The sequence below is a fragment of the Musa acuminata genome, chromosome BXJ1-7, assembly GCF_036884655.1.
Source record: "Musa acuminata AAA Group cultivar baxijiao chromosome BXJ1-7, Cavendish_Baxijiao_AAA, whole genome shotgun sequence".
NCBI classification, from domain to species: domain Eukaryota; kingdom Viridiplantae; phylum Streptophyta; class Magnoliopsida; order Zingiberales; family Musaceae; genus Musa; species Musa acuminata.
Window position 1 is genome coordinate 2,323,557 of NC_088333.1, and position 27,999 is coordinate 2,351,555.

General features: G+C 38.2%; 4 protein-coding genes across 6 annotated transcripts; 2 read left to right on the forward strand and 2 right to left on the reverse strand.

Annotated features, from left to right (window-relative positions):
* The first annotated feature begins 310 nt into the window (after positions 1-310).
* LOC103990802 (cyclin-C1-1) lies at positions 311-9,768 on the forward strand. Of its 3 annotated transcripts, none has more exons than XM_009410070.3 (9): positions 311-467; positions 566-672; positions 2,627-2,666; positions 4,282-4,326; positions 6,096-6,214; positions 6,321-6,450; positions 8,689-8,733; positions 9,170-9,317; positions 9,420-9,768. In XM_009410070.3, the coding sequence occupies exons 1-9, from the start codon at positions 436-438 to the stop codon at positions 9,543-9,545; spliced, it is 792 nt and encodes a 263-aa protein (XP_009408345.2). In that variant the 5' UTR covers positions 311-435; the 3' UTR covers positions 9,546-9,768. The 3 variants fall into 3 exon arrangements, with proteins under 3 accessions (XP_009408345.2, XP_065046746.1, XP_009408347.2); XM_065190674.1 differs by having other exon boundaries at positions 6,327-6,450; XM_009410072.3 differs by lacking the exon at positions 4,282-4,326.
* Positions 9,769-15,039: 5,271 nt separating this feature from the next.
* Positions 15,040-16,708, forward strand: LOC103990801 (UDP-glucuronate 4-epimerase 6-like). Its single transcript, XM_009410069.3, has one exon. The coding sequence runs from the start codon at positions 15,136-15,138 to the stop codon at positions 16,474-16,476; it is 1,341 nt and encodes a 446-aa protein (XP_009408344.2). The 5' UTR covers positions 15,040-15,135; the 3' UTR covers positions 16,477-16,708.
* Positions 16,709-18,917: 2,209 nt separating this feature from the next.
* LOC135678180 (glycine-rich RNA-binding protein 4, mitochondrial-like) lies at positions 18,918-21,749 on the reverse strand. Its single transcript, XM_065190675.1, has 5 exons — positions 21,683-21,749; positions 19,981-20,127; positions 19,767-19,835; positions 19,381-19,487; positions 18,918-19,266 (listed from the first exon to the last, which is right to left on the reverse strand). The coding sequence occupies exons 2-5, from the start codon at positions 20,111-20,113 to the stop codon at positions 19,123-19,125; spliced, it is 453 nt and encodes a 150-aa protein (XP_065046747.1). The 5' UTR covers positions 20,114-20,127; positions 21,683-21,749; the 3' UTR covers positions 18,918-19,122.
* A 365-nt stretch (positions 21,750-22,114) lies between these two features.
* Positions 22,115-27,608, reverse strand: LOC135678181 (selenium-binding protein 1-like). The gene is made up of 7 exons (XM_065190676.1): positions 27,343-27,608; positions 25,800-25,995; positions 24,755-24,982; positions 23,497-23,728; positions 23,312-23,419; positions 22,938-23,210; positions 22,115-22,565 (listed from the first exon to the last, which is right to left on the reverse strand). The coding sequence occupies exons 1-7, from the start codon at positions 27,479-27,481 to the stop codon at positions 22,281-22,283; spliced, it is 1,461 nt and encodes a 486-aa protein (XP_065046748.1). The 5' UTR covers positions 27,482-27,608; the 3' UTR covers positions 22,115-22,280.
* Positions 27,609-27,999: the final 391 nt, after the last annotated feature.

A 27,999-nucleotide genomic window follows, 5' to 3' on the forward strand; every position in this document is an offset into this window, starting at 1 on the left:
CGTATCAATCTCGCCTTTTAGTTGGATTTATTTTCTTAATAATATAAAAATAAAATATTTTATAATTTTATTTTAACACACATTAGATCTCAACAACGTACCTCTACAATCCATGTAAAGAGAATAAAATATTCCAAATATTTATGGTATTGTTCATTGGTTATTGGTTATTTAATTATTTTTTTATGAGCACTAAATATTTTCTAATAATTTACAATTTTCATTGTTTTAAGTAACATTAATTAACTGCCTCATTACTCCTACAAAGAAATCATTAATTTGTTCTTATATTTATAAAGCACTATTTATCTTATTTCTTCCGTTAGTAAAGGGCGGAAAGTTGCTTCTTTTATCGATCATCGCAAACCCTATTTTGTGCTCCGAGAAAATTTCCCGCATCCCATCTCAATTCGCTTCCTCTCCTTCTCCCCGGAGATGGCCGCCAACTTCTGGACCTCGTCGCACTAGTAATTCATTCTTTGTTCTCCTTCCCGTCCATGTTTCTTCCCATCTCTTTCCCCTTTCTCGATTCGATGATGCATTTATGTTGGATTGATCTGGGCAGCAAGCAGCTCCTCGACCCCGACAAGGTCGACGTGGTCCAGCGCCTCGATAAGGAGAAGGGCGTCACCTTGGAGGAGTTCCGGCTCATCAAGATCCACATGAGCCTCCGTAAGCTCATCTCATCTCTCCCTTCCCATCCCCTTACTCGGATTTCTAGGTTTTTCTTGCTTTCGTTATCTTCCACATGAATCCTCTTGATTGTTGGAGTGGTCAATGGTGTCACCTTTGTTTTGATTCGGCACTTATATGAAATGTTTGTGAAATTTGCTTCTCATTACGTGAGAATCGAAATAATCATGGAGCAGTGGGATACGGAGAATGCCTTTTTTCTACGTATGCGAAAGAGACGGGCGGGTGACACGAGCAGCGGGCGGGTGATAGCAGCCGGCGTGAGGGAGGCGAGCGCGAGAGATAGAGAAATTGCATGAGAAAGAGAGCTGGGCGGGGCGAAACATTATTCTAATGAAAAAAGAACTAGGCTTACCTGGAAATAAGCCATGTATTGGACCCTGACCCTCCGAAAATGGGCGGTCCGCATCTCAATTCACACTCGAACCTGTAAATATTGGCCGGTATGTACCTGTCGGTTCATAATGAAGATCCTTGTTCCACACTTCCTATAGGAATGACATCTACACCATATTTTATGTTTTCTAGCACTTGAAAATCTGCAGCTGCAGTAATCAGCAATTCATGATAACTACGGCACTGGGGAGGGTTGAGGAGTATGGCTTATCTATTTTGTACATTATTAAGGTGCTATATGCAACTTTCTTCCTATTTGTGTCAAACTAATGTGATGTGATGGTTCAAATTAAGACTGTCAGTCCTAGCATTGTCAGGATTTAAAATATTATATAGTCGACTGGTTTTACTTTAGATGTCGCTGTATGAGTAGTATGTTAGAGGCCACTGGTTCTTTGTGTGACGCAATAATTGAGGTTTGAGGTGTTGCAAAGTCATGAGTGGTCACGGTGCGGTGTATCTTAGGGGAACTGTGACATAGTGAGATTGCGAGTGAAAAAGAGAGAGAGACATATTAGGGAATAGTTAATGTCAGATTTGTAATCAATTTTCTTGAAAGTGGAAGTTTTTTACGTTGTATGGGCATTGGCTGAACCATGTTAGTTTTCTTTTGCATAGTATATTACAAACATTTTCGATTTAAAATATCAGTGTTTGGGTTTCCGAAACAATCTCTTTATTGGGTAAGGCCGCATACATTGATCCTCCCATACCCTACATATGCGGGAGCCTTGTGCACTAGCTTCACTAACACCTTTGGGAGCTAAAACAATAATCTTATCATTATAGTGACTAAGGATTGGCCCGGCATGGGTTGTCATGCAGCAAACTGTTCTGACACATGGTTGGACTAGTGCTAGTATAACACGACACAATATACAGTGCTAGAAAAGGTTACTAGTATGTGCCCTTTGCCATGGAATGGAAACCATTGGTAATGAGTTTAATGTGAAAATGACTATTAGAATCATCCATCATTTTTCTTTTATAGAAATGAAATTAATGGATGAGTAATATAGGAGAATTTTTATTTTTTGTTTGAGGAAGTTTATGTGAGAACAAATTAACTAGGAGTTTATGTCTAAGAATGCCTTTGGAACGGGCAAGCAATCTTAAGGGAGTAATTTTGACATATGTGAAACTCATTATGTTATTTCATCCAGGAAAAGATTATAATTTAATATATAGAAATGTTTGCTTATCTAAATAGGTTCTATTATTTAGTATTTAGCAATTTTCCTAAGAGACTTTTCTTTTTCTTTTTGCTCTTTGATTATTCTATACTATTTAGGCCTTGTTGTTGTTGTTTGATTAGTCTATTCTATGTTTTATTTTATAGTCCTATACTGTTGATAGTCCACTTATTACATCAACTAAACACTTTTTTTTGTTTTATTGGAATCATATTGACCAAAATTTGATTATTGTTCTAAAAAGAAATAATATTCTTTTACTTTTTTCACAAGTATGTCCCAATTATTTGTATTTTGGAACTTCTTTTGTTCTAATTGATAGCAAACATGTTTTTTTTTTTCAGAAATTTGGAAGTTGGCTTTACATGTTAAAGTGAGGCAAAGGTTTGGTCTTACTCCTTTCCTACCTACTCTATGTATTTAAACTGTCTATTTGATGTGGATTCTTATGTGTTAGATATTGGTTTTCCCTTTTTGCCAACCACTTAATCTATGTCAGTTTGTCACTTTGATATCCATTTCTGAACCTTTTTTTGGGTTGATGAAACTAAGATTCACCTTTTGATATGGATTTATGGACACTCTTTGGCTATCTTCATTTTAGTAATCAACAGGCTGCTTTACACCGTTGGTGTCCCATTACCAATTAATGTGGCAACTGAAGGAGAAAACCCAGTTTGGTTTGATAATACTATGACAACAAAGATAACAAGATAGTTATAAGCATCACTATGTATAGGGCTGATACGGTTGCTTTCTAGGATAGCTATAAGCAAGGTTCACTGTACCGCTCAGTGAGGGTGATACATACCAGTATGATAGGAGACCATCGGTACGTTCTCATGTATCATGTATCAATATGCTTGGTACAGTTCGGTACATACTGTACCGATAACTGATTGGTACTGATACGGACCAGTAAGGCGAACCATGGCTATAAGCATCGTTTTTGTATAGGGCTGATACGGTAACTTGCTAGTTCCAAGCATGTATCATGCAGTGTCACAATGACATGCTGCTCTCATGATGGTTACTTAGTCTACTTATATGTTTTAGTTTGATCTTGAGCATATGCATATGGTAGCAATTAAATAGTACTAAGACCTTTAGTGGTTTGAAGTTACTAAGATTTGTAGGGGTTGAATTTCAGATGTTGACAAGTAGAAGGAAATAGATATATTTTTATGTTTCAGGGTGAATATTAAAAACTATCCTGTATGCATCTAACCTGCTAACTTAGCATGATTCATTAGCAAAGAAATCCCTAATAACAAACGGTTGATGATAAATATTTACAAAATCTATTTAATTCCATTTACCTTTTTTTATATTTAGTTCAAAAAATAAATTAATCATTGTTTTGTGGAATAGATGAAACACGAGTTGTTTTACCTCCATGATATTGGTAGCAGGCTGGTGATTAATGACCTGTGTTAGGCCTTCTGGTTGGCTGCCTTAGTGACATTTTTCAGCATCCCAAGCCATGCCAAAACTTGTCTAGCTGATCATGCCAGCTACACAAAAAGAAATTGAAATTAATGAAGAATCTGGATACCATCCCTGACAAATGGTACTTTGGTGAATCTTAACTAATTAAAATTAAGATGCAGCATTCAGTAAATATAGCACAATAGAAACTAAGTTTGTTGTTGCAGTAATGCCATAAAAAATGGATAGAAAATACAAATAAGTCTAGAGAGGGAACAAAGAAAAACAGGTATAGTATATTGTGTAGGATTTGCTGTAAAAGTCTGACTGTAGTCATTGATTTGTAAAAGATAAAACCACATAAAAATGATAGTTTTTACTTTTTACAGAAATATGTTACATAAAGACATAAAGAAAGTAGTCATTGATAGTGTCAATATAAGCAAAAACTTATTTTTTTTTTGTAAATTTATTTTTTTTCTTTTAAATTGAAGGCTTACATGATGTTATGTATTATGGCTTTAGCTTTGAATCTTTATGTTTCTTATTTAATAATCTACATTAATTTCAGGGTTATAGCAACTGCAATTACATATCTCAGACGTGTGTATACAAGGTATATTCAAATTCCCATCCACTTTAGGGATTTGATATGCCATGGCATTTTTAATTTTCTTGCAACTTATAATTGCTGTAGATAAATTTTCTCAAGAGAACATGGAAAGACATTTGTTACTTCCATTTAAGACTAAAAGAAAACATATTCAGATCTGTTAATAGGTTATCTAGAAATGCCTTGGAAAATTTTAAGAATCTTTTTTTTAATCTTATCTAGGTAGTGCAGGCTCAGTGTGAGTTCTGTTGGTGTTTGGTTAGTTGAACAGATTACATATTATAAGTTGGTTGATCTTTTTTTTTTTTTTTTCCAAAATCCATCTCATACAGTTTAAGTAGATTTAGAAATAGTCCTCTAATCAATGTGAAAGTCATATAATTTGAAAAATACTAGTGAGAGTCTTGTTGAAATGTGCAAGGCATGGTTTCACGTTCATGGAAATCTTGGAAAGTTATGGTTTCTTCTATATGACTTTTGTGTCAGTTGGTTGAGTGATGGAAATAACTTCTTTGCTTTGCTTGAATAGAGATTTTACTTGTTGTCAATTAGGCTGTGAACTTATGTTGCTTTGCATGGTGCTTTTCAGACTAATAGGTTTTATGTTACATTAATTCAAAGTTGAGACCTTATATAGGTACTCTTCAATGCTGTGAGAATGAGAACATGTGATATACTATGATCATGTACAGAAGTTCTGCCCTTTGGCTTGGCAATATGGAACCACTCAACTGCGCCCTTTTTGGTGTCCTATCGAGATAGGTAGGCCCGTTACCCTTCCTGCCTCAGACATAAAGACAGTAGTCATTGATAGGAGCCTCAAGCACGAAATTATCATTTTTCTAAAGATTCCAAGGTTCACAAGATTGGGTTAGCTCGTTTAAAGAAATTGGATTGGAAGATTTTCTTAAAAAATAATAATATCAATTGGAAATGAGTTGAGATGGTTGGTAAACCTGAGGATCTCTACCTAACTCAGTACAACTGTTGTCCTGTATAATTTGAAACTTGGTCTGCAATACTTAAAAGCACAGGAAGACCTCAAGTTCTATACTTTGGCTGGCGAAGCTATTGCTACGTTATGTCACCTAAAATGAAATCGATCAGCCCTCTTCTGAGCTCATCTGGACTTGTTAAAGAGCAGTTTGAAGATTTTGACTTTGCAATAGTCATGTTTGAAAGAGCCCTTGTTACGTCACCTGAGCCACTTAGTCTTCCATCATGTTGCATAATTCACATATGATTCGAGTCTGTATGCACTCAATACAACATTGTTTTTTGCAATCTCCATTACTGCATCTAGCAAACAACATATGGAATCCTGAAGGACTTGGACACCTAATCTCAGTCTCCTAGTAAGGAGTTGGAGACTCACAGTATTGCAGGTAGGAGGATCAAGTCTACATTTTTTGACTGAACTGCGCTAGTCATCCTCATTATCAACTAAACAAATATTTTATTGTTTACAACTTTAGTTAGGACTTAGGGTGTAAATTTAGTTGTGTATTTGATGGACCATTAATACAGGTGCCTGTGGGACCCAAATAATGCAAAAGTCTGATGAATAGTTAAATGTAATTGACGAAATGTTAGAAAAGTTCATTTGATGAAAAGTTTCCTTATTATGAATCTTCTTCTTCAAGTTGATGATTAAAATATTCCTTCTTACTGTTTGTAATATTTTCATTTACAGCATTCACAAGCAATCCTATGCTTAGCTCAGAGTGGTAGATATTCTGAAATTGGCTATTTGCTTTGCTTTCTGTGTGCAGGAAGAGCATGACCGAATATGATCCGCGCCTAGTTGCACCAACTTGCTTGTACCTGGCATCGAAAGTAGAGGAGAGCACCGTGCAGGCTAGACTCCTTGTATTTTACATCAAAAAAATGTGTAATTGTTTATCTTTGTTAACATATCGTCCATTTAATGTTTTAGGGTCATTATTATTCTTATGTCCTTATTGTTCCGGTGACCTATTATGAATTACGTATATCAGATGCAGGTGCATCAAGTTCAGATGAAAAATACCGCTTTGAAATCAAGGACATTCTTGAAATGGAAATGAAGGTTCTGGAAGCCCTTGATTATTATTTAGTTGTTTTTCACCCTTATCGTCCACTCCTTCAGTAAGTTTTTGTCTATATCACTGAACTGTTCAAAAAATTTCTTTATAGATTTTGTTGGCATTATGTGATTTATCATTATATGACACTTAGGTTATATGTTGGTTATTTACCATAGTTTTCTCATAGTAAGCTTTGTTCGAGTCTCAAATCATGTGTATATAAGACTGTGTTAGATTATACCTTTTGGATTAGGTGCTTTGTTTAAGTATCCCCTTCTAAATATCTTGAAAATTAAGGGTATCTGATAGAAGCTTGCATAATCATAAGAGATAAGGCTGTTTAGCTTGATTGCTGGCTTTCTAATATATAGAAGATATGATACTTGAATTTACAGTATATAATGGTATGTGGATTACATTGAATAGGTCTGAGTAAATTGGAATTGATTTTTTAGGGGGTTAATTCATGCATAGCGAGCAAAATCTTTTTGATTTGAATATGTTTGACAGAAAGAGTTCCCCAATCCGGCTCTGGGAAGGATCGATGTACATAATATTAATTTTGCATCAAGGTACACTAACTACATTGTATAACTCCCCTTTTATTTAATAGTTGCAAGATACGTTGAAATTTTCAACATATCTTGCAACTATTGAATAAAAGGTGAATGTTATACAATCTAATTAATGAACCTTGATGCAATGGAATTAGTCAATTAAGTTCGAATAAGCTCTTAGCACAAATAAATTACTGAATAAGAACATAACATAAAACATTTATTCTTTTACAATATTATCAACATTACAAGATGAATCAGAAAGAAGAAAGGAGAGACTGAGATCCACTTGATTGATTTGAAGTTTTAAGATTGGTGGTAGAGTATGTGGCCATGTCAATCTGGAATGATTGGATTGGCTGAACTGGATGTTGAGATTGAATCTTTTTCTTAATGATCCGAGAACAGTGTTATAGAACTCTATATCAGATACTTAGTTGGGCTTGTTCACCATCTTGTTCAATGGGCCAGCTCATCATTAGGCTGATTAGTTATTGTGTGGCCAAGCACATAAGGTGCAACATCCCATTCATGGAAGGAGTTGAGACACCATTTCTGGGACTTTTAAGAAGATGAACTACTACTAGAAAAGCTTGTTCGTATATTTACTTTGGACAGGTCAAAGGCATTGCCTACTAGAAAGGTACTGCACTTCGGATAAGTTCTTGTTTGTTGCTTATTGTTTTGATAGGTTGAAGACATTTGTCTATTAAACAAAATTTGGCCTTTACCGTCTCTGATAGGCCCAGGGGAGAACAAGCCTACCTATCAGAATTAAAAAACCTGTAGTTTGGTATTGGCTTTTGCTGCTTTCGTTTAGATTTCCATACTTTCTGCCACTATCAAATGAACAATGTTAAATTGATCGTAATGATTTCTTTGAACTTGTCCCTTCCATGACGTCTAAGTTCTGCTTGGCCCTTTCTTTAGATTCACATAAATTTGAAAAAAAAACACTGCCATTAAGGTGTAGCAGTTAATTTCTGTGCGCCAACTCTGCTTGCATCATCAAAAAGATTAGTAGGTAAGTGATTCACATTTCACACAAGCTCTATTCTAAGCTAGGAGGAGATCACCTGTTATAAATCCTAGGCTTTCCAGCATGGTAGGAACATCATGACAGAATGATAAAAAATTTTCATACAGGCTTAAACTTTTTCATGGTTCTATGGAGTGAAGGACATAATTTCCAAAAGAGAAGTCAAGCTTGCTAGGCTAAAGATGGGTCTATTAGTTTTGTTGATGCACCCGACTTTCTGTTGGATCATGTTATTTTTCCACAGAAATTATGAAATTGGTTAAGTTTCAGGAATTCCCTTTCCCTCTTTCCCCTCGGTGCATGCAGAAAAATAACCCTGCACTATTTCTTGATAAGTCAATGGTTACTGAAGTTTTTTATCTGTGATTTGACATATGTGGCAAGTGATATAAAGGGTTTCAATTCCTCACAGCAACATGAAAATTTATCAGATGCATGTCTTGTAAGTTTCTGATTGTTCAGAAGCATAAAGCCAAATTTTAAATTGTTTTGGTATTATCACTAAGTTCCTTTATATCAATTTTTAAGGTACCTTTTAATTTGATAGTTTTTCCATATTGCACGCCTTATTAGAAAAAAATGAAGGGAAAAGGGGAAAGTCAAGTATTCCTTCAAATGAGCAAGTTCTTTAAACAGTATAACTTTGCAAAACAACTGTGTGGTCAATTCAGCTTTAAGAATAAAATCAAGACTTCCTTGACAGGTTGTTGCAGGATGCTGGTATAACAGATCTGACCCAGGTTGCCTGGTAAGCGATTAAACTCAATATGCTAATTTTTTGCTTAATTTGTGTAGGTTTCTTTTCACTTAAGAAGCTCAACCCAAGCTTGAGTGCCAATGTTAGAGCAGTAAATATTCTCTCTTTGATAGTAAGTGCACTTTAGTTGGATAGGACAAAAACAAAAAAACCTTTTCATCATGCCTGGTGCATGATTGAACTTGCCTTTCGTAAATACATAAACCCAAAATGATTCAATCATTCAGAGACCAATAGTAGTTAATATACAGGCTATACTGATTACCACTGGTATTATTTTCTTATAGCAATTTTGGAACAATAGTTGTGAGGTAAAGAAAAATAAATTTAAAATTTTAATAATGTGGGCTATTCCTTGACATGTGCGTATGCATTTTGTTTAATGAAAGGGGAACACATTCTGATCTTCTATACCTTAAACAAACAGGGGTCTTGTAAATGATACCTACAAGATGGATCTGATTCTTATACACCCTCCCCATATGATTGCTTTAGCCTGCATATACATTGCTTGTGTTCTCAAAGACAAGGACTTGACCACATGGTTTGAGGAACTCCGGGTCGACATGAACATTGTAAGTATTGCTGGTCATCATTTATAGATTCACCCAACTGCTTCTGCGAGTCTGATTGGTTTGTTGAAATTAAAATCCCACATGCTGCACTGCTATTTGTAGGTCAAAAATATTTCCATGGAAATACTGGAGTTCTTCGAGTATTGCAGACTCGACTCCAAAGGTAATATCCTCATCCCGGAGGACAGGATCAATGCAGCCCTGAACAAGGTGGCGGCAAAACCCTGATTGGTGCTAATGAATGCATATTGGAGGTGCAATTACTTACCCATAGGGCAATCTGAAAAGCCATATTGGAGATACAGATATATGTATCTGTTGGCTAAAACTATGGATATGTATTTGGCCTGATGTGCCAATATTTGACAACTCGAGGACATGTAATCCTTGTGACTTGTAAAAGTAGCTTATATTTATATTGCTCAAGTGAAACTTAAAATCTTTGCTGAAACCCTAGTTGATGATACGTTCTCATTCGTGTTGTCTAACAGTTATTGGTTGCTTGTGGAACAATGCTGTTAACCCTGAAACCATCCTATTAGTTTGAATTGGGTTACCATGCACAATGTCATTTTGCATCCATCAGTTTAGTAACAAAGAACAAACTCTATCCTTATGGCAACTTACAGATTTAAATTTAGAGAGCATCCCAAATATATCAGCCACTGTTTCTTTTTTCCACGCATTACCCTTAAACCATTCATTCTTGATTTATTCCTGATTCAAATACATTGATCACCTATGGTGAGTGCTATTACTAGCATGTTCTATGCATATGATTTTTTATTTTTGATTTTTTATTCTGATACTGATTTGACATTACTATAGTTTGCAGGGGTGATTTAGTCTGTCCAAATAGTAGCATCCTAATGAAAGGTAATGTAAACAGACACACTCCAAGGTAATGGTTGACTCATCCTGTAAGTTCTCTAATTTAATTCACTCAACCTTTGGTGCATCTTAAGGAGTTTATTTAGTTTTTTCACATCCTCTGATGATTGACTCATCTTTAAGTTCATTTATGTTTTAGTTGACTTAATCACACTTTATCTGTTCAACTTTTAATATAGCTTATATATATATATATATATATATATATACTTCTGAAACTTTATGAATTTTATTGTTCTTCATTTAACCTTCAGTAATATCTTACACAAAATAGTGTGTGCTTGGATTCTATGATGATGGAAAGCAAAGATATGCAGATCACAGAATGTTCTTTGAATCCCAGTTATATCTGTCATCCTTGATTTAGCATTGGCATTTTTCACCAAAATAAGTGACACCACCATTGCTTTCATGCTATATCACTTCATGGTAAGATTTATAACCAGTTAATGATCAAGCTGGCATTAGAACATGTAAAAGCATCAGGTCCACCCAGCAAATTGATCTGACATAGATTCCAACATGCTTTTCTGTATGTATTCTTCTTCCTAGTACTGTCCCACAAGCCAATGAAATAATGTCTTTGCTACATTGGTCATGAGTAGTGAGTGACCCAAGTGTTTTAGTGTGACCCCACTAGGAACAAAGGGCAGTGTCCTCTCCCTTAAAGTCCAACAACACTTGGAAAGGAATCCATGATTTATTGATTTGGTTGAGTACCCCCCCAATAGGACTTCAATCCATGCATGGTGGGGATGATGAGGGCAACTGGAATTTTGTTTCTTGGAATCATGGTGGAAGCTTTCACTGGCTTCAAAGTCACTCATGTCCTCACAGTGTGCCATCTTCATCCATCACCCTTCCATATATGTGAGAATGAGTTTGTTAGTACACTTAAAGAGCTATACATATCTATTACCATAGTAGAATATGTATGTCCATAACCTGCAAATATGCAGTAGTTAGAAGAGATTTAAACATTCTTAAATACTCTTAATAAGAATTCTTAACTAAACATGTTAGCTTTTTATGATTTCAATGATGACAAAAGACCCTTATAGTTGAATCTTATGATAGTTTATTGAACAATATGTGAATTTGCTTCTTGGTAGTCAATTTAAGAATTACGAAATAGAGATGGTAATGAGAAATACTTGTTTGAACAAAAGTTATGAAGATGAACAATGATATGATGATCCATATTGTTGTATGAAACCAAGTACAATATAATTGCATGACTCCATCTAAAGGAAATCTTGGGAGATGGGAGTAATGATTGGGTAGGGTCCTAACTCATCATTCATAATCAAAAGTGGCCATTGTCTTTCATCTCATCTAAGCTAAGAGTACTTGGTTTTTTATATTCCCCAACATGTCTCCTCTTTTGCAAATGGTCCAAACTTTATAGGAAATTTACTTGAGGGGGGCATGCATAGGTTGTCGAGGTTGAGAGAGAACCCACACAAATGTAAGAAGAGACATTGGGAGAAACAAAACAATAAAGCGCATATTATAATTTTTAAAGAACAATCAAATAGCATATTACATCAAAAAGATAGATAGAAAGCTAATCCAATCGCCATCACAAAGAATTTTCATCGTGCATATCTGATTTGTGCAAGCAACATTCGATCTATACTTGTAATATATTATTATAGGATCATAATTGTATAGTTAAATTCAGAAGAGTATTTTGTTTATTTTTTTTTTACATTGATGACTATGTTACTATATATATATATATATATATATATATATATATATATATATATGAATAAATACTCAAGTATGAATGAATTATCAAAAGAAAATAAGAATTAATAATAAATTATCTTACGTAGTTAGTTATGTTAGGATCGAGAGCACTAAGAGGGGGGGGGGAGGGGGGTGAATTAGTGCAGCGGAAATCTTACAGCGATTTTAAAAACGAAAGCTGCGTTCGTCCGATAAAAAACGATTTCGATATAAAAGCAGAATCACAGTGCAGTTTGCGTCTAAGCGCAGTTTGCGTCTAAACTCAGTTTTACGTCCAAACGCAGTTTTACGTCTAAACGCAGTTTTACGTCTAAACGTAGTTTTGCGTCTAAACGCAGTTTTGCGTCTAAACGTAGTTTTGCGTCTAAACGCAGTTTTACGTCTAAACGTAATTTTACGTCTAAAAGCAGTTTTGAACCTTGAAAAGCGTTTTACGTAGAAAGCAATTTGCAGTTATAAATGGAATCCGAATGTAAGCGTAAACTGCAGTGTGAAGATCGTACGAAAACACGATTTACGTTTGAATGCAGATTCTGAAAGATCAGAGCTTAGAAACTCGTTCGTAAAGGCGCAGAGGGCAGTAGCAATGTAGGAGGTTTGCAGTAATGATAAAGTGCTCAAGGTAAAAGCAAACCAGAGATTTAGAGTGGTTCGGTCAGTCTTGACCTACTCCACTTTTGGCTTCCTCCTCCGACGAGGTCACCGACGTCAACTAGCTGCCTTCCTTCAATGGGCGAAGGCTAACTGCCCTTTTACAGTTTCTCTCCTTTTGACAGGCTCAGGAGACAACCTTTACAGATCCTTTCTCTCCTCTCTTTACAACTCAAGACTTGAAGAACAGAAGGAGGAGAACTTTAGGACTTTACACAAATTTGAGCTCTTAGAATCACTGAAAAGATCAAGAATTCGGTGTGGATCTGTATCTTTTCAGTGCTGAATGGGTGGGGTATTTATAGGCCCCATCCCAGTTCAAATTTGGAGCTCAAAACGATCAAATCGATCAAATCCCAGAATTTCGGGATCAGGCGGTTGCACCTCTTGACTGGAGAGGTTGCACCGCCTGGCAGAGCTCGGAGACTGAGCCCAGGCGGTTGCACCTCTCTGTCAGAGGCAGTTGCACCGCCTGAGTCTGGCTCGAAGACAGAGCCCCCGGCGGTGCCACCTCTTGACTGAGGCGGTTGCACCGCTCTGCCAGAGCTCGAAGACCGAGCTCAGGCGGTGCTACCTCTCTGTCAGGGCGGTTCCACCGCCTAGTCTAGCTCGAACACCGAGCTCTGGGCGGTTGCACCGCCCAGTCTTGCAGCCCTGGCGGTTGCACCTCCTGGCCTAGGCGGTTGCACCGCCTGGTGCAATCAGGGTCCGAATGGTTCGCTCCATTCGGCCCAATTTGAATCTTTTCAGGGGCCCAATTGCCCCAAGATTAAGCTAATGGGATCACCTCCCATTTTCAAGCTTAATCATCGTGCTAACTACGATTAACTCTAAGACAACTTCTGCAGCTATGCTCCGATGCGTCAATCGCTTCTTCCGGCGAGTTTCCGGCGAACTTCCGTCGATCATCCGATAAACCCTCGGTGATCCTTCTGCGGACATCCGGCATACTCCTGGACTTTGTGACGATCCACTTGGCGAGTTCCGACGAGCTTCGCTTGGCAAGCTTCTGGACTTCTCGGATCTGTTCTCGTTGAACCTCCGACGACCGTCCGAACTTCCGTCGAACTCTCGAACTCCCAACGTGATCATGATCTTGACTCCGGCGCAACACCTGCTGCTTGTCTTACTCTCATCGTAGTTAATCCTGCACATTTATCTCAACACATAGATTAGATAACAAATGACAATTGACTTCATCATCAAAATCCGAGATTCAACAAGTTACCTTTGGCAATCCCAATTATGTTCTGTAGTTAGTTATCTTTGATATCACCATCCCTATATTTTAAAAATTTACATTGGCATCTTTATAGTTATGAAAGTGAAACATCTAGATTCATTTATCCTAACGACGTCAATTTTATCAATGAAAATACGAAAACAAAAGATAATTTTAACGTTCTAATTTGTGATGACGGATGACGTCAATGGTGGTGGCTGGCGACGGTATTAGAGGTCACAAGTGACTATTATGGATAATGATAACTATGTCAGCATCGACGTAAATGCATTATCGATAATGATAATAAGAGTACTTTGATTTTTTTTTTTTCCCCTACTAAGTTATATAAAACAGGCCCACTTGATCAAATGAATTACCTGAGGACAACCAAATTGAACAGGACATGCTTATCATGCATTTCTTTCTCTTCAAAATTAATGATAAGAAGCCAAATCCTTCAATATCCAAATACATTTATTTGTTGGAATCTCCTGCCGACAGTTGATAGAAACAATGACAGTAGTGCCATTATATAGTTATAAACAAATAATGCATGACAAAGATTGTGTAGCGGTTTCTATATGCTGTTTCTGCTTGCTGCTCGATGCCTTTGTGTTGGAATTCATCCAGCAGCAGAAAGAGTAGTCACCTGTGGTAGTTAGTTTGATAGGCAGTGTTAAGCGAAATTTCTATGTAAAGGTCGCGATTTTTTTTTTTTTTTTTTTTTTGGAGTTTGATCCCTTCGATATTCAAGTTAATGATTTTATTTTTTATCTTCCTTTTTTTTTAAGTTTTGAGTATATTTTTATACTAAAATAATATTTCGATCGGATAGTTTGTAACCGACTCGAACTATTGAATTATCCCTTAATCTTCTTACAATATATTAGTAATCAACGGTGATCGATTTGAATTATTCTTCTATGATTTTTTTGAAATATTTATATGGATATTTTGTAGGAGATCGATTCTTAATATTTTTGAAATGTTTTAGAACAGAATTGATTCTTAAATTGATTTGAATTATCTTTTGATCCGTCTTAGAGATTGACCGACAACAGTAGTTGATCTTATATTTCGAAGAAGGACGAGCAACATAGTTGATCTTTATATTTCAAACCAATTGGCCACCTGACGGAGGGACCCACCTCTTCTTTCACTTGCTCCCTTTGTCCTGTATCGCTGTCAATTTCCCCCGCCCCGGTCATCCACCTCCGGTCCCTTATCAGGAACACCATCAGCTCATCCTCCTCGCAGATCCAATTGGTCGCTTCTTGGGTGAAAGAGAAAGAGGAGATGGCTTCTCCGCCGGACACAAGCAAGACCGCCAAGCTAGAGCGCTGCAACAACTACCTCCGCCGCGTCAACAGCGCCAAGATCATCTCTGCCTCTTCACGCCTCCTCTTTCGCGCCTCCATCCTCGCCACCGTAGCGCTCATCCTCCTCTTCACCCTGCACTACCCTCCCCTCCTCCTCCTTTCCCATTACTCCGCCACCGCCGCCCGCTCCAGCCACCGGAGCCTTCTCTCCTCCGACGTCACTTACGGAGGTGCAGCCTGGGAACGGGAGGTCCGCAGCTCCGCCACGCCGCGCCGTCCCTCTGGCCTCACCGTCCTCGTCACCGGCGCTGCAGGGTTCGTCGGCACCCACTGCTCGCTCGCGTTGAAGAAGCGCGGCGACGGCGTGGTCGGCCTCGACAACTTCAATTCCTACTACGACCCCTCGCTCAAGCGCGCCCGCCAGTCCCTCCTCTCCCGGCATGGCGTCCTCGTGGTGGACGGCGACATCAACGACACGCCATTGCTCACCAAGCTCCTCGACGTCGTCCCCTTCTCCCACGTCCTCCACCTCGCCGCCCAGGCCGGCGTCCGCTACGCCATGCGCAATCCCCAGTCCTACGTCACCTCCAACGTCGCCGGCCTCGTCGCACTACTCGAGGTGGCTGCCAAGCACGCCGACCCCCAGCCCGCCATCGTCTGGGCTTCCTCCTCCTCTGTCTACGGCCTCAACACCGCCACCCCCTTCTCGGAGCTCCACCGCACCGACCGGCCCGCCTCGCTGTACGCCGCGACCAAGAAAGCCGGCGAGGCCATCGCCCACACCTACAACCACATCTACGGCCTCTCCATAACCGGCCTCCGCTTCTTCACCGTCTACGGGCCATGGGGCCGCCCCGACATGGCTTACTTCTCCTTCACCAACAACATCCTCCGGGGCAAACCCATCACCCTGTTCCGCATGCAGGACGGCACCGCCGTGCAGCGCGACTTCACCTACATCGACGACGTCGTCAAGGGCTGCCTCGGAGCGCTGGACACCGCGGAGCGGAGCACCGGCAGCGGCGGCAAGAAGCGAGGCCCCGCGCAGCTGCGCGTCTACAACCTCGGCAACACGTCGCCGGTGCCGGTGGCGAAGATGGTGGGCATCCTGGAGGAGCTGCTGGGGAAGAAGGCCAAGAAGCACGTGGTGACGCTGCCGCAGAACGGCGACGTGCCGTACACGCACGCCAACGTGAGCATGGCCGAGAGGGACTTGGGCTACCGGGCGACGACCGACCTCGCCACCGGGCTGAAGAAGTTTGTGAGGTGGTACGTGGAGTACTCCGACAGGAAGAGCAAAAAGGAGACGTCGGCCTAAGGAGGGAGGGATCGCCACCGCACTACAAAGTGTGTAGTAACTGGTTGTGCCCCAGTTTACTAGATTACTGTTGGAGAACTGTAGGGTTAATAACAATGGCAATAAAGATGAAGATGGGGAAGAGATGTAGAGGGGAAGGATGGAAGATGACAGTGAGGAGGAACCAGAAGGATGATGTCATGTCATGGTCCATCTATCTCTCTCTTTCTTCTTCCCTCACTAAATTTGTTCATCACAGTTTCCTTTTTTTTTTTTTGGTTAACTAGTCAATCTATCTTGTGGGATGTGAATCCACCATATACAACTCTACTTGTCACCTTATGGTCGACTACGTAGTGTTTGAGAGTGGAGGAGATGGTGGCGTTAGAATTAAGTGTGTGCGTAATGATGGTGGCAGGTAAGAAGCCAGTTAATTATATGGATGTGAATCCATATAATCTGTTTGCTAATGAATTATACATTCATTTGGTGTGCATAATGCACCTTTCCCCAAATAAAAGATAACAAGTTAAATTGCAGGTAAATTGTACTTGCAATTTACCTAACACATTTCCTATATAGAAGTAAGAAATCCCATGAGTTGAGATTTGAATCTGGATTGACCCACCTAAATTCCAGTAGCTCCTCATTGCTGCCCAGAATAACAACACACAAGCTACTACTTCATTCATCATCTTTTGAGGGGGAAGCAACAGCAGCCTCAGAAGATGCACATGAAGTGCTATAAATCTGTACTTGAGATTCCTTCCAGAGTTAATAATATTGGCCTCTCCCGGTGCAAGCGTTAGCAATTGCATTATACGAGTAGCCATTGCACCACTCTCTCTCTCTCTCTCTCTACTCTTGTCACATCATAATACAGGGCTCTAAATCCAAATCCTTGTGAAGGTAGAACTCATGTCAGAGAAAGAGAGAAGAAAACGCATGAGACCAAAGAAAAAGAATCAGAGACACCAAATAGGTTTATGGTATGACGGGCACCAGTCAAAGATCTCAATGAAGTTGCAAAAGCAACAGAGAGTTGTATATTATGCATCACCTTTAACATGAATTGGCATAATTTTGTACCTACATTAACACATCATAGTGAAAGCTTAAACTAACTCAAAAGTCATTTAGATGCTATCATAGCAGGTTGGAGAAGAAGCTAAGCTGGTGACGAGGGTCAGGTAACAACACAGAGAAACAGATATGATGTCCAGCCATGATGATGCCTGGAGCCACTGTCTTCATGCAAACACCTATTGGGGAGTATTGATTGAAGGTAGCTAAAGCCTTAAAGGTGACAACTGCTCAAAATTTTCCCTCATCTCATATGAATGAAGATAAAGCTGGAGTTCGAAAGGGATGCTCATGTGCTAGGAGAACCCCTTTCCCAAAAGCAATGTTTCCATCCTCCCTCCAGTGATTCCCACTCCACTACATCTTTGCAAAGTAAAAAATAACCCTGACAGACCATATTTTTCAACAAAGAGCTTCTCGCATCCTCAACTTCTGTGACCATTTGAGTTTCAAGAAATCTAATCTACAGTTTTACTCAATCATTCTACAGTTTTATATTAATGCAAAGACAGCATCTCGTTGTTATGCTGTAGATTAAGGAAAAACCAAAAGGACTTGATCTATCGCCTTGCTGCCTGACAACGATCGAGGTTACATTGCCACTAACAAGTATGCTTCTAGAGTTGGAAGCAGAAGGAATAATTATGAGTGAAAGGTCTTGGCAAATTGCAGATGGTTTTCCAGGTAGGGTTGAGAGAAGCATGGGTAGCTCTTTTGACATCTTGCTGCAATGTCAATATCCAAATAGCTCAAACCCAAGTAGCCCAAGAGGTTGTCAAGGTGACTGCAAAAAGAGCCTATTTAGTAAAAAAACAACCCACAATGTACAATAATCATTTTATTTGGTGAGAGTTTTCAATTGTGAGGTAATAAATGTGAACCACAGATATACTACAAGTATCCAAGTTAAAAACTGGCATGGGTTTGGATAACTGGATAGTTGATCAGATTCAACAACAGATAATTCAAGAACAGATAGGGTGACTTCATGAGGGCACCTAACCCATCACCTTTCCTGATCTATATAGTGTCATCATTCCTAATCTCTGTAGCCATGGTAGAAAATAAGATACTTCCTTCCAAATACCCGGGTCTGCTCGAGATTTTAAAAGTAAGATTAGAATACTCTTAATCTGATTTAGAACAGATAAGCACATATATACCAAAATAGGTTTTAGTAAAGGTTCAGGTAGCTGGATAGGTAGTCAGATTGGGAATTAAATAGGATGAAATAGGACGATACCTACCATTACAGCTACTATCCAATCATAATGGAAAAATAATGGCATTGATCGAGAAACCAAACAGAAAACAATTGAAGAGAACACTGAAGTATAACCAACACCATTACTAACAAAGTCATTTGTAATAGAATGATCTGAATCTCAACCAGTATATATGATCATTAATAATTACGATACTTTTCATGTCATCAAAGTATTAATAGCAGTGTAAGTAACAAAAGTAAACTGAAATATAAATAATAGTTCAACAAGTGCAGAATGCATATTAGAAAAGGTAACGTAGCATCATAAAAATAGTATTCATTATAAACTGCTTCAAAACCCCTGCAACAATACCCCTTCAAAAGTCATTCTGTCCACCACCATAGCCGGCACTGCCACCATAACCACCGCTGCCGCCATAACCACCACCGAAGCCACCGCGAGACCCACCACTAGGTCTTTCATTAGCATAGCTTACACGAATGTTCCGACCCTGTAATTCCTGACGAATAAAAGTAAAAATGTCAAATGATGCATTGTTATTCAGCACCAAGTGAGAATTTCACATTCAGATACAATCAGCTAGAAAAGGATAAATCAAACAAGGCTGACATACCTGGCCATCCATGCTAGTCAGAGCACTGCTTGCTGATTCATCACTATCAAAGCTTACAAACCCAAATCCTCTCGATTTTCCTGTGTCTCTATCAGTAATAACTCTTGCTGCATCAACAATACCAGTTACTAACAGTGTGCTGCTTGTAGTAAACAATAAGACGATGTTTTACCAAGAATTTTTTTTCAAGCAACGTGGAAAAAAACTAATCATTGTATTATCATAGCAGACACATGAATCCTAATAGGAATAACGACAAAAGAATTTTGTCATGAGAAATTAATACATAGGCCATATGAGGCATATTTCAGTTATACGGGAACCAGATGACAATAATTTCATCACCACAATAAACTCTTCACTTGATGAGCAAACATGCTACTAACCTTCAACCACTTCTCCAAAGGAGTTAAATGCCTCCTTAAGCTGTTGATCATCAGTACCATAGGAAAGACCTGTAAGCAACAAAGTAGTAGAAAGATAAAGAAAAGATAACAGATGCATTCAGCAACATGTTCTTAGACAGGTAATTTATGTTTCCCAGTGAAATGTTATGCAAAATATCTAAATCCTAACTGAAAGAACAGAAAGAGATATTACCTCCAACAAAAAGCTTTGATGACATATAGCGCATAGAGTTAAGCAGATGCATAGCCTCATTTGGGGCACCTGATATTCCATTTTTCAATAGTCCTTGCCTAATTAAGCCACCAAGTTTACTGGAAAATGCCATCTCACAGTTTTTGACTGTATATATAGCAGGAGGCAGGTCAGCAGTTTTTGAAAAAAATCAAAATTATAACGCTAAATATATATTGATGAACATAGCAAAACATTGCAGCAACAAGCAAAACAAATAATAAAAAGCTAAAAACAACAACTTGTGTAAAAGAGCATGAAAAAACCAGCGAACCATGACAAGCTTCAGGTGATGCTCTAAAATAGAATTTCAGTTCCTAAATCTGATGACATCAACAGACTGAACAAACATTTTCATCTAGAGAATTGTTAGGTGCTCACTTAATTCAGTGCTTTTGTATATTTGAAACACAAATAGATGCAGAGCATTAAGCAAGCAAGTGCACTATCCAGGCAAAACACATACCAAAAAGAATATCCCAGACCAAGGTTTCCAATATGGATTGGAACAGTACATACCAACCAATATTTATCAATCTGAGCAAAGACTGCTAATAGATCAAATAGTTCATTATCCATCAGTGTGCTTTCTTTTTTTTCTTATATAGTGATATAGCATGGTGCAAGTTGGTGTACCACTCGTTATGCTAATACAGTATTGCACCAATAAGGTGTCGAAGATACTATTAGCAATATTTTAAACCTTGCCCCAGATAACCAAACCCTTGACCACAAAAGGTTTGACATTATAAACATAAAGGACTGTTAACTAATCAACTTTATATTCAAAAGCAAACCAAAAGTAGAAAACAACAAATAATTTATAGAATCTCTAGATAGATAGGCAGAAAGCCCCATTTTTGTGGCCAAATCATGGTAGGTCAAACATTGTCTAATTTAAGAGCTAATATATAAATATCATCAGCAACTGGAATTAAATGAAGCTGAATATCCTATTGTCCTAGCAACTATTGATAGTAACTCTGGTAGTACCCATGTGAAGACTAAAAGGATTTAAACCAAAATCATATAGATAGATCTATTACTCCTCTCATCTATACCCTCCTGAAGTACAAGAACCAACACCCAAAAAGAAAAAAAAGGGTGGAAACCTAATCTCCGCAAGATGTCTGTGATTCAAAACATCAGCTCTATTGTTTTTCAAGTCCTTAAAGACAAAAACAGACAACGGAATACCGGACAATTAAATTCGTTTTCTCGATACTCGATTTACAGACAACCATCTCAGACTTGTTTCCTTCCATCTTTAAGTTCACCATGAGACTACATCGGAACCAAAGTACATAAACAAGTTTCACGCACTAGCTATATATACCCTATTTTCTTCATCTATTAGTCCAGAAAACACAGCTCGACGCCCTATACAACACACAGTAATAATCCGTCCACACAACCTAAAGAAGAAAAGTGAGATCACATAAAAAAAATCCAAGAAAACGGCGGCATCTTTCCCTTACACATCAAATCTCTAAAACTAAAAAAAAATAAAAGAAACAAGCAAAAAAAGAACAATGAAAAATTCAACAAGATCCAATGAGAATCCACGAAAGCAAACTTTCACATCGGCAAGCGAAGCGATGAAAGACACCTAAACCAAAAATATGTAAGCAAAAGGAGTCAAAACGAAACCAAGAAATCATACCTTGAGGAATCGGAAGGGGCAGAGAAGATGGCAGCGAGCGAGACGGGCGACGGCTGTGGGAGGGGGGGGGCGGGGGGGGGGAAGACGGGTTTTTAAATAGGGCATGGGATCGGGTAGGGTTTAAGCCCCTCTCCACGTCAGCATGAAGTGAAACATCGAAGGGTACTCCCTATAATTTTTTTATGCGGAACTTCGTGACTTGTGTACTTACATAAATGACTATGCGAACATCTCATCATTCAAATTAAGATGTACTCTCTCTCTCTCTCTCGCGCGCGCGCGCGCGCGTGCTATCCATCCTACTCTTAATTTTCATTTTAGAAAGTAATTTATCTCACTAAGTTTAGTTTAATATTCACTAAGGTTGAATATTAATATGAGAGGGATATATGTGAAAATTCATAATAATTCAAATTCCAAATTAATTCGATCTAAAATAGATGCCCGATTGAGGCATAGATTTGCATTGCTTTTATAGAGAGAGAGAGAGAGCTGCTATCAGTTATTAAGACAATGGAAGTATATAAAGTATCAAATTACATTATCAATCTTGCATGAATATTTGCTGCAGCACCAACAAATCAGCGGTTTGATTTCCTTATATCCAAATATCAGAAGTGCAATCTCCACCAGGATACCTCATCTCATGTGCCAGTGCAGGTCCTTCAGGCTCTAATCCAAAATCAACAAAGAAGTTTGGATTTACAGTCAGTCCGCCTTGCTCGGTGTTTACGTCGATCTGCAACATGTGAGACCCCTTCTTCGTGAGGTCTGGACCGTAGAACTGGTTGTCCCACGCGCTAAAGAGGGAGTTGGTCACGTACAGCCGCTTCCCATCCAGGCTCAGTTGAATCATCTGTGGTCCTCCTCTTAGTCGATTTCCCTGGTAAAACAGTAGTAGTAGTTGTTATGACAAGGTCTAAGTTTTACGACAAAATGTAGCAACAATATGATTTTTGAATGTAAATCGCATTAGATGTACAAATATTTCTCGCTTTTACTTTAAAGAGCTTGCTACACTACACTTAGTTTGGAAATAGAAGCATGTATCGAAAATTAATTCTCATTTCCTCTCGAAGTGACCAAGGATTCTCTATAAACTCTACAAGAGTGCAGTCCGCAACTTTTTTGTGTAAGGAAAAGAAAAAAAGACAAAGAAGCATATCGTCAAAATGACAACAGCATGGAATGCAGAATAATGTAGCGATATAATCATGGAATGAGAATGGTTTACTTATGGTTGCGAGATACTGACCTTGATCTCAGGCACATCAAATTGTGACTCTTTCCCGTCCTCTGACACATAGACTACATCACTTCCCTTCTGAAGGAGTCCTCCAACCCAAACTTGCCCTGCCAGCACCGGCTTTGCAGGATTTTCAATGTTGTACTGTCTAATGTCTCCGTGAAGCCAGTTGACAAAGTAGAGGTAGCGGTCATCAAGAGAGATGAGAAAGTCGGTAATCAGCCCTGGCATTTCCGGGAGAATCCAGTTTTGGACCTTCAGCGGTGTTACAGATATGGCAACCTTGAAAAGCAGACATTGCATTGAGATTTTTTAGTACCTTATACCCAATGGCAAAGCAGTAGCAGTAGCAGAGGGCTAGTAAAGAAAATGGGAAAACAAACCTCATGGTTCCAGGATCCATCTGAGGTCTTGAAGAATCTAACCATGTTGCTGGACAAAGCACAGCCAACAAAGCCAGTGTCTTTAGATGGGTCATGAAGGAACCTTGTCTGCAGAAAGTAGTAATAGTTTTCAGAATATGAATATACTGGAGTTTAATATTAAGATCAACACAACTAATACTGACTTCTAAGGGTAGCAGCCCCGAATTTCCAAGATCCAATGTCTGCTTTATTTCGCCATCTGGCCAGCTATAAACATTCAAGTGTCTTCCGTATAATCCATCTGACACATGCTGTAGGTTGAAGCCCTTTGAAAAAGCCGAAGGAGCACCCCATGAAGAACTGATCATGGTCTTGTGTCGTGGTTGGTACCAAAAATCATAGCCAAATATGGGACTGTGGCCTGGTTTTTCCCATCTGTATGGATGTGATATATAATCAAATCAAACTTCATTTGCAACAAGGAAGTCAAATGAAACAAATAAACAGAAATGGAAAAAACATCTTATAATCCCCAACGAAAAAGAAGAGACACGGTTGTGAAATAGGGAAAAAGCTACCATTATAGTGTTTGCTACTTATTGTATATCATGTTGCAGTGTTCAACTCTCACTGCAGTTTTAAGGAAACAATATCAGAAGAGGAAAGGAAAGAATAAAGAAAAACACTTAAAAATCTTTTAAGGAAATAAATATCCCACAACAAATAAGGAATATATCATAGGATTTGCTACATATCTCAAGTTCAATGGGTATTCATTTTAGATAATTTTTTTCTTACTGTCTTTTGTATTACCTAATAGGGGCCTTAACGTGGCCCAACACTATCTTTAAAGCATGCAGGAATAAGTTTTGAACCTTTACATGACACAGATATACTGCATCAGTCCCTATATTCATAGCTACAGATAAATAGGTTTTCAACCTTTCTATGACATGTATATCTACTACATGATAAAACTAATATCGGATTCCTAGGTATGGATTAACTATATTTAATGAGTTAAATACAAATTTTCATACACCAATAAACAAGATTTTTCCACAATGATTTCTAGGAAACTATATGCTGGAAAACAACATAACTCAATACTTTACAGCAGCAGAACATCTGAAGAAATAGGAAGCATTTCGTACTAATAGATTTAAATGTCAATTCATTACTAAGATGACAATTTGGTTAGTATCATCATCAACTTTATTATCCTTGCCTCAGTACTAACGTCATTTATCACATCTCCAATAAGTTGTAGTAAAAGAGATTGATGTTACAGGAAATTTTCATCTTTAGAAGATGAATAAGATGCTGATATTCTACTAGTGAAAGAGAAGAAAACTTTGTCTGATTTAGGTTGGAACCAGACAATTTATGCACAAAACAATCTGTCTAGAAATTAGTAAAAATTATTAAGGTAGATGTCTCGTTACATGTGAATGGGCATACCTTCCTTTTACATTGAAGTCCGAATCAAGAAGAAGGAAGCCATTACCCTTAGCATTTCCTTCTTTATCCCCAAGGCAAGATATCATTATTTCACCAGATGCAAGACAATGGGAAGTATGAGGATATGCTAGTTCAGTCTTTTGCACAATATCCTCAGGCTCAACAACCTTATGCAATGACGGAGCTCTCGGAGATTTTGCAGTGTTAACGGCGTATACGCGGCCGGATCTGAAAAGATAAGAAAAGAGCAAGCTTGATTATTGAACACATCTAAATAGCAGACAACAAAGGATGTAGCTTAGGAGCTATTAAGAATGGTTTTGAACCAGTCATCACAGGAAGCACTCCTATAACAGAATTCTCAAATGTAAATATTATCCCTGTAAGGCATAATAGATAAAGATAGAACATAACGGATTTGAATATTTTGATATTAAGTCACTCGAGGAATAAACATTCTAAAATCAAGGAACATACTCCTTCATGTCAGGTGGTTTGTACAATTTGATTTAGGGAATAACACAAACAATTATTATTTTACATCCAATTATAATTTTAGCATAAAACATCAATTTCATGGACAATTGAAATAGTTATATTTTTATGAGAATATATCACATCTTAACAATCTTATCCAACAAAGAACCTTTGTCTTTTGCAAGTGAATTGTTTCTTATGACCAATATTTATATGATATTTATTTGTAAGACATACTTGGGAAGTTGGCAGACCATGCAGCTATATACCTGAAAATCCTAGGATTTGTCAGGTGAAGATAAGAATGATCATTGCTAATAGTGAACATGAATGAAATAAAACTGATTCATAGATATTGACGATGAATGTCTTAATGACTTAAATACTCACAGAACAGCTCCGAATATTGTTTAAGCTGTTCCAGAACTATAATCATGTATAGCTTGTTAGATAAAAATATGCTTTACAGGACCAAATATAAAAGCACCAATAAACAAAATCAACATCTGTTCATAAGAAGTGAGAATATAAACAAGCAGAACACCACATGCTACATATACAATCTTACAGCAATGAAGGCAAAACCAAGAATTTCCGAACTGCTGAAGGGTCACCATGACAAGAGCTGCAGGAATTCCAACCAGAATGGTGCAGTTCATCACCAACATAGGGCATAGGGAGTCTGTGAATGACTTTGGAATAAGATGGGGAGTTCGGATCCACATCCACTGTTGCCAAGTAGTCAGGCTTTTCTATTCCAGTTCCTACATAAATGAAGAAAATGTATTTGCTGCCAAGTCTATCAACTAAAACTTAAATATAACTGCCAACAAAAGCTTGTATAAAATATCTTTATTTGAATTAAATTAAAGTGAGTGATAAGCATTGCAATCTAATAAAATGTATTGTACAACAAGAATTTTTATTTAAGCTTGCAGAAATTTTGTAGCATAGCATATACACCTACCAAAGCCTACTGAAGAAAATATTTTAGTTATCGATATCCAAAAATAAAAGAAGTGCAAAATGCGCAGCTACAAGGACCATAACAATTTTAAATGACAAGAATAGAGACCCAGAAAGAATTAGTTATGCAAAACCACATTGTAGAAAAAAAATACCTATGATCTTTCATATATAACTTCCTCAAGTATCCTTTGTCAATTCACCTTCCATGGAAGGAAATGAGCGTGCATGAGAAAAGGAGATAAATAATTTACTGAAGAGTAAGTGCATTACCAATCAATTATAATAAAAAAAATTTACATCGCACCAAGGGATTCTAATTTGAATAAATTTTCATAATCGGATAATAATATTTCCTGTATCTCCTGATACTAGCCAGTTTGTTTTAGCCATTTGTGTTGGATGTTTTAGTAAAGTGCCTGCCCGGTTACCAAGTTCAAAATGCATGAATTGGAAACCTGCAAGATTCCTCCAAAGCCACCACAGGAATCAAACATTGACAATGAACTTAAAAATCTCTTCTTGAAGCCAAAGCCTGGAAGCCCCCTGGCTAGAGTCTGTGATACGAGACTGTAACTCCAGCTAAGTCCGAAGAAATGAATTCTATTGATGCCGAGAAGGAGCTAAAAAGTATTGAATGACAACTCTTCTTGCTATGCCCTAAAAATAGAGGGAATTAAATATTTTTTAATCTCAGCCAAAAAGAAAATTCCTTCTTAATGAAACCTTCAAAATGATGATGATACGATTCCCAAAGAAGGGGCCTGATAGCAATAAAAACTATGAAGGCTACAAAAGTAACATCAATAATTAATAGGCAGCAGCCCCGGGCCCAAGACACCATGCAAGAACAATTGAATCAAGTCCAAAATCAAAGTGCAGGCTCCAAGAAATTAAAAAACGATACGCTTTGGCTAGCAGGGCATACTTTTTGGTTTTGCGGATCGGTACGAGTAACTTTTTCTTTATCTACGTAGATTAAAGAGACGCAGCGTGTAAGGGTTACAACAAAACCGAATCTCAAGGGTTAAAGAAACAAGAAAAAAGTTAATAAGTTACTTCAAAAACACATCGGAATCAAACCTAAAGAGTCTCCCAAGCAAAAATTACCCAGAGAAACCAGAAAAAAGAGAGATCTATTTTACCATTATACACACAGGTGACATAGATCAGGGCCTCGCGAGGCCCCGCCATGGCCTCGATGGGGGACGCATAGCCCGGGCCCGTGTGGGCGCAGCAAGCCTTGGCCTCGGCAGCCTGCACTACTTCCGCAGCACCAGCCATCGTAGTGTCCTCAGATCGCCAACAAAATTTCAGCTTATGCTCGAATCCGATCAAAACACCCAAAGACAATGTCGAAATATCGAAACCCCTAATGATGCTTGGTGACGGTCAGAACGAGGCTTCGCCGTCCACGGAGACGTATATGGAGGTGAAGGGGTACAGTGTTCCACCTACGTGGCGTAGCATGGAACGGTGCAACGAACGAGTCGATTCGCGATTCATGGATGCGGACGCAGAATGAGGTTGCGTCAGTCTTTATCGAATCTGGACCGGATTTTGGTTTAGATCCACTGACGGATTATTAAAGGAAATGACTCTTTCCAAATACATCAAATTTTAAGCTGTCTTACCAATTTTAACATCAAAAATATATATATATATATACATATATATATATATATATATGAAAAATTATTAATTTTTATTTTTTAAAAAAAATATTTTTTTGCTTCACCCGTAAGATGACATCAAAAAGGTATGAGCCTATCTTAAATCAAAAATATTTTTTAATTATCCAT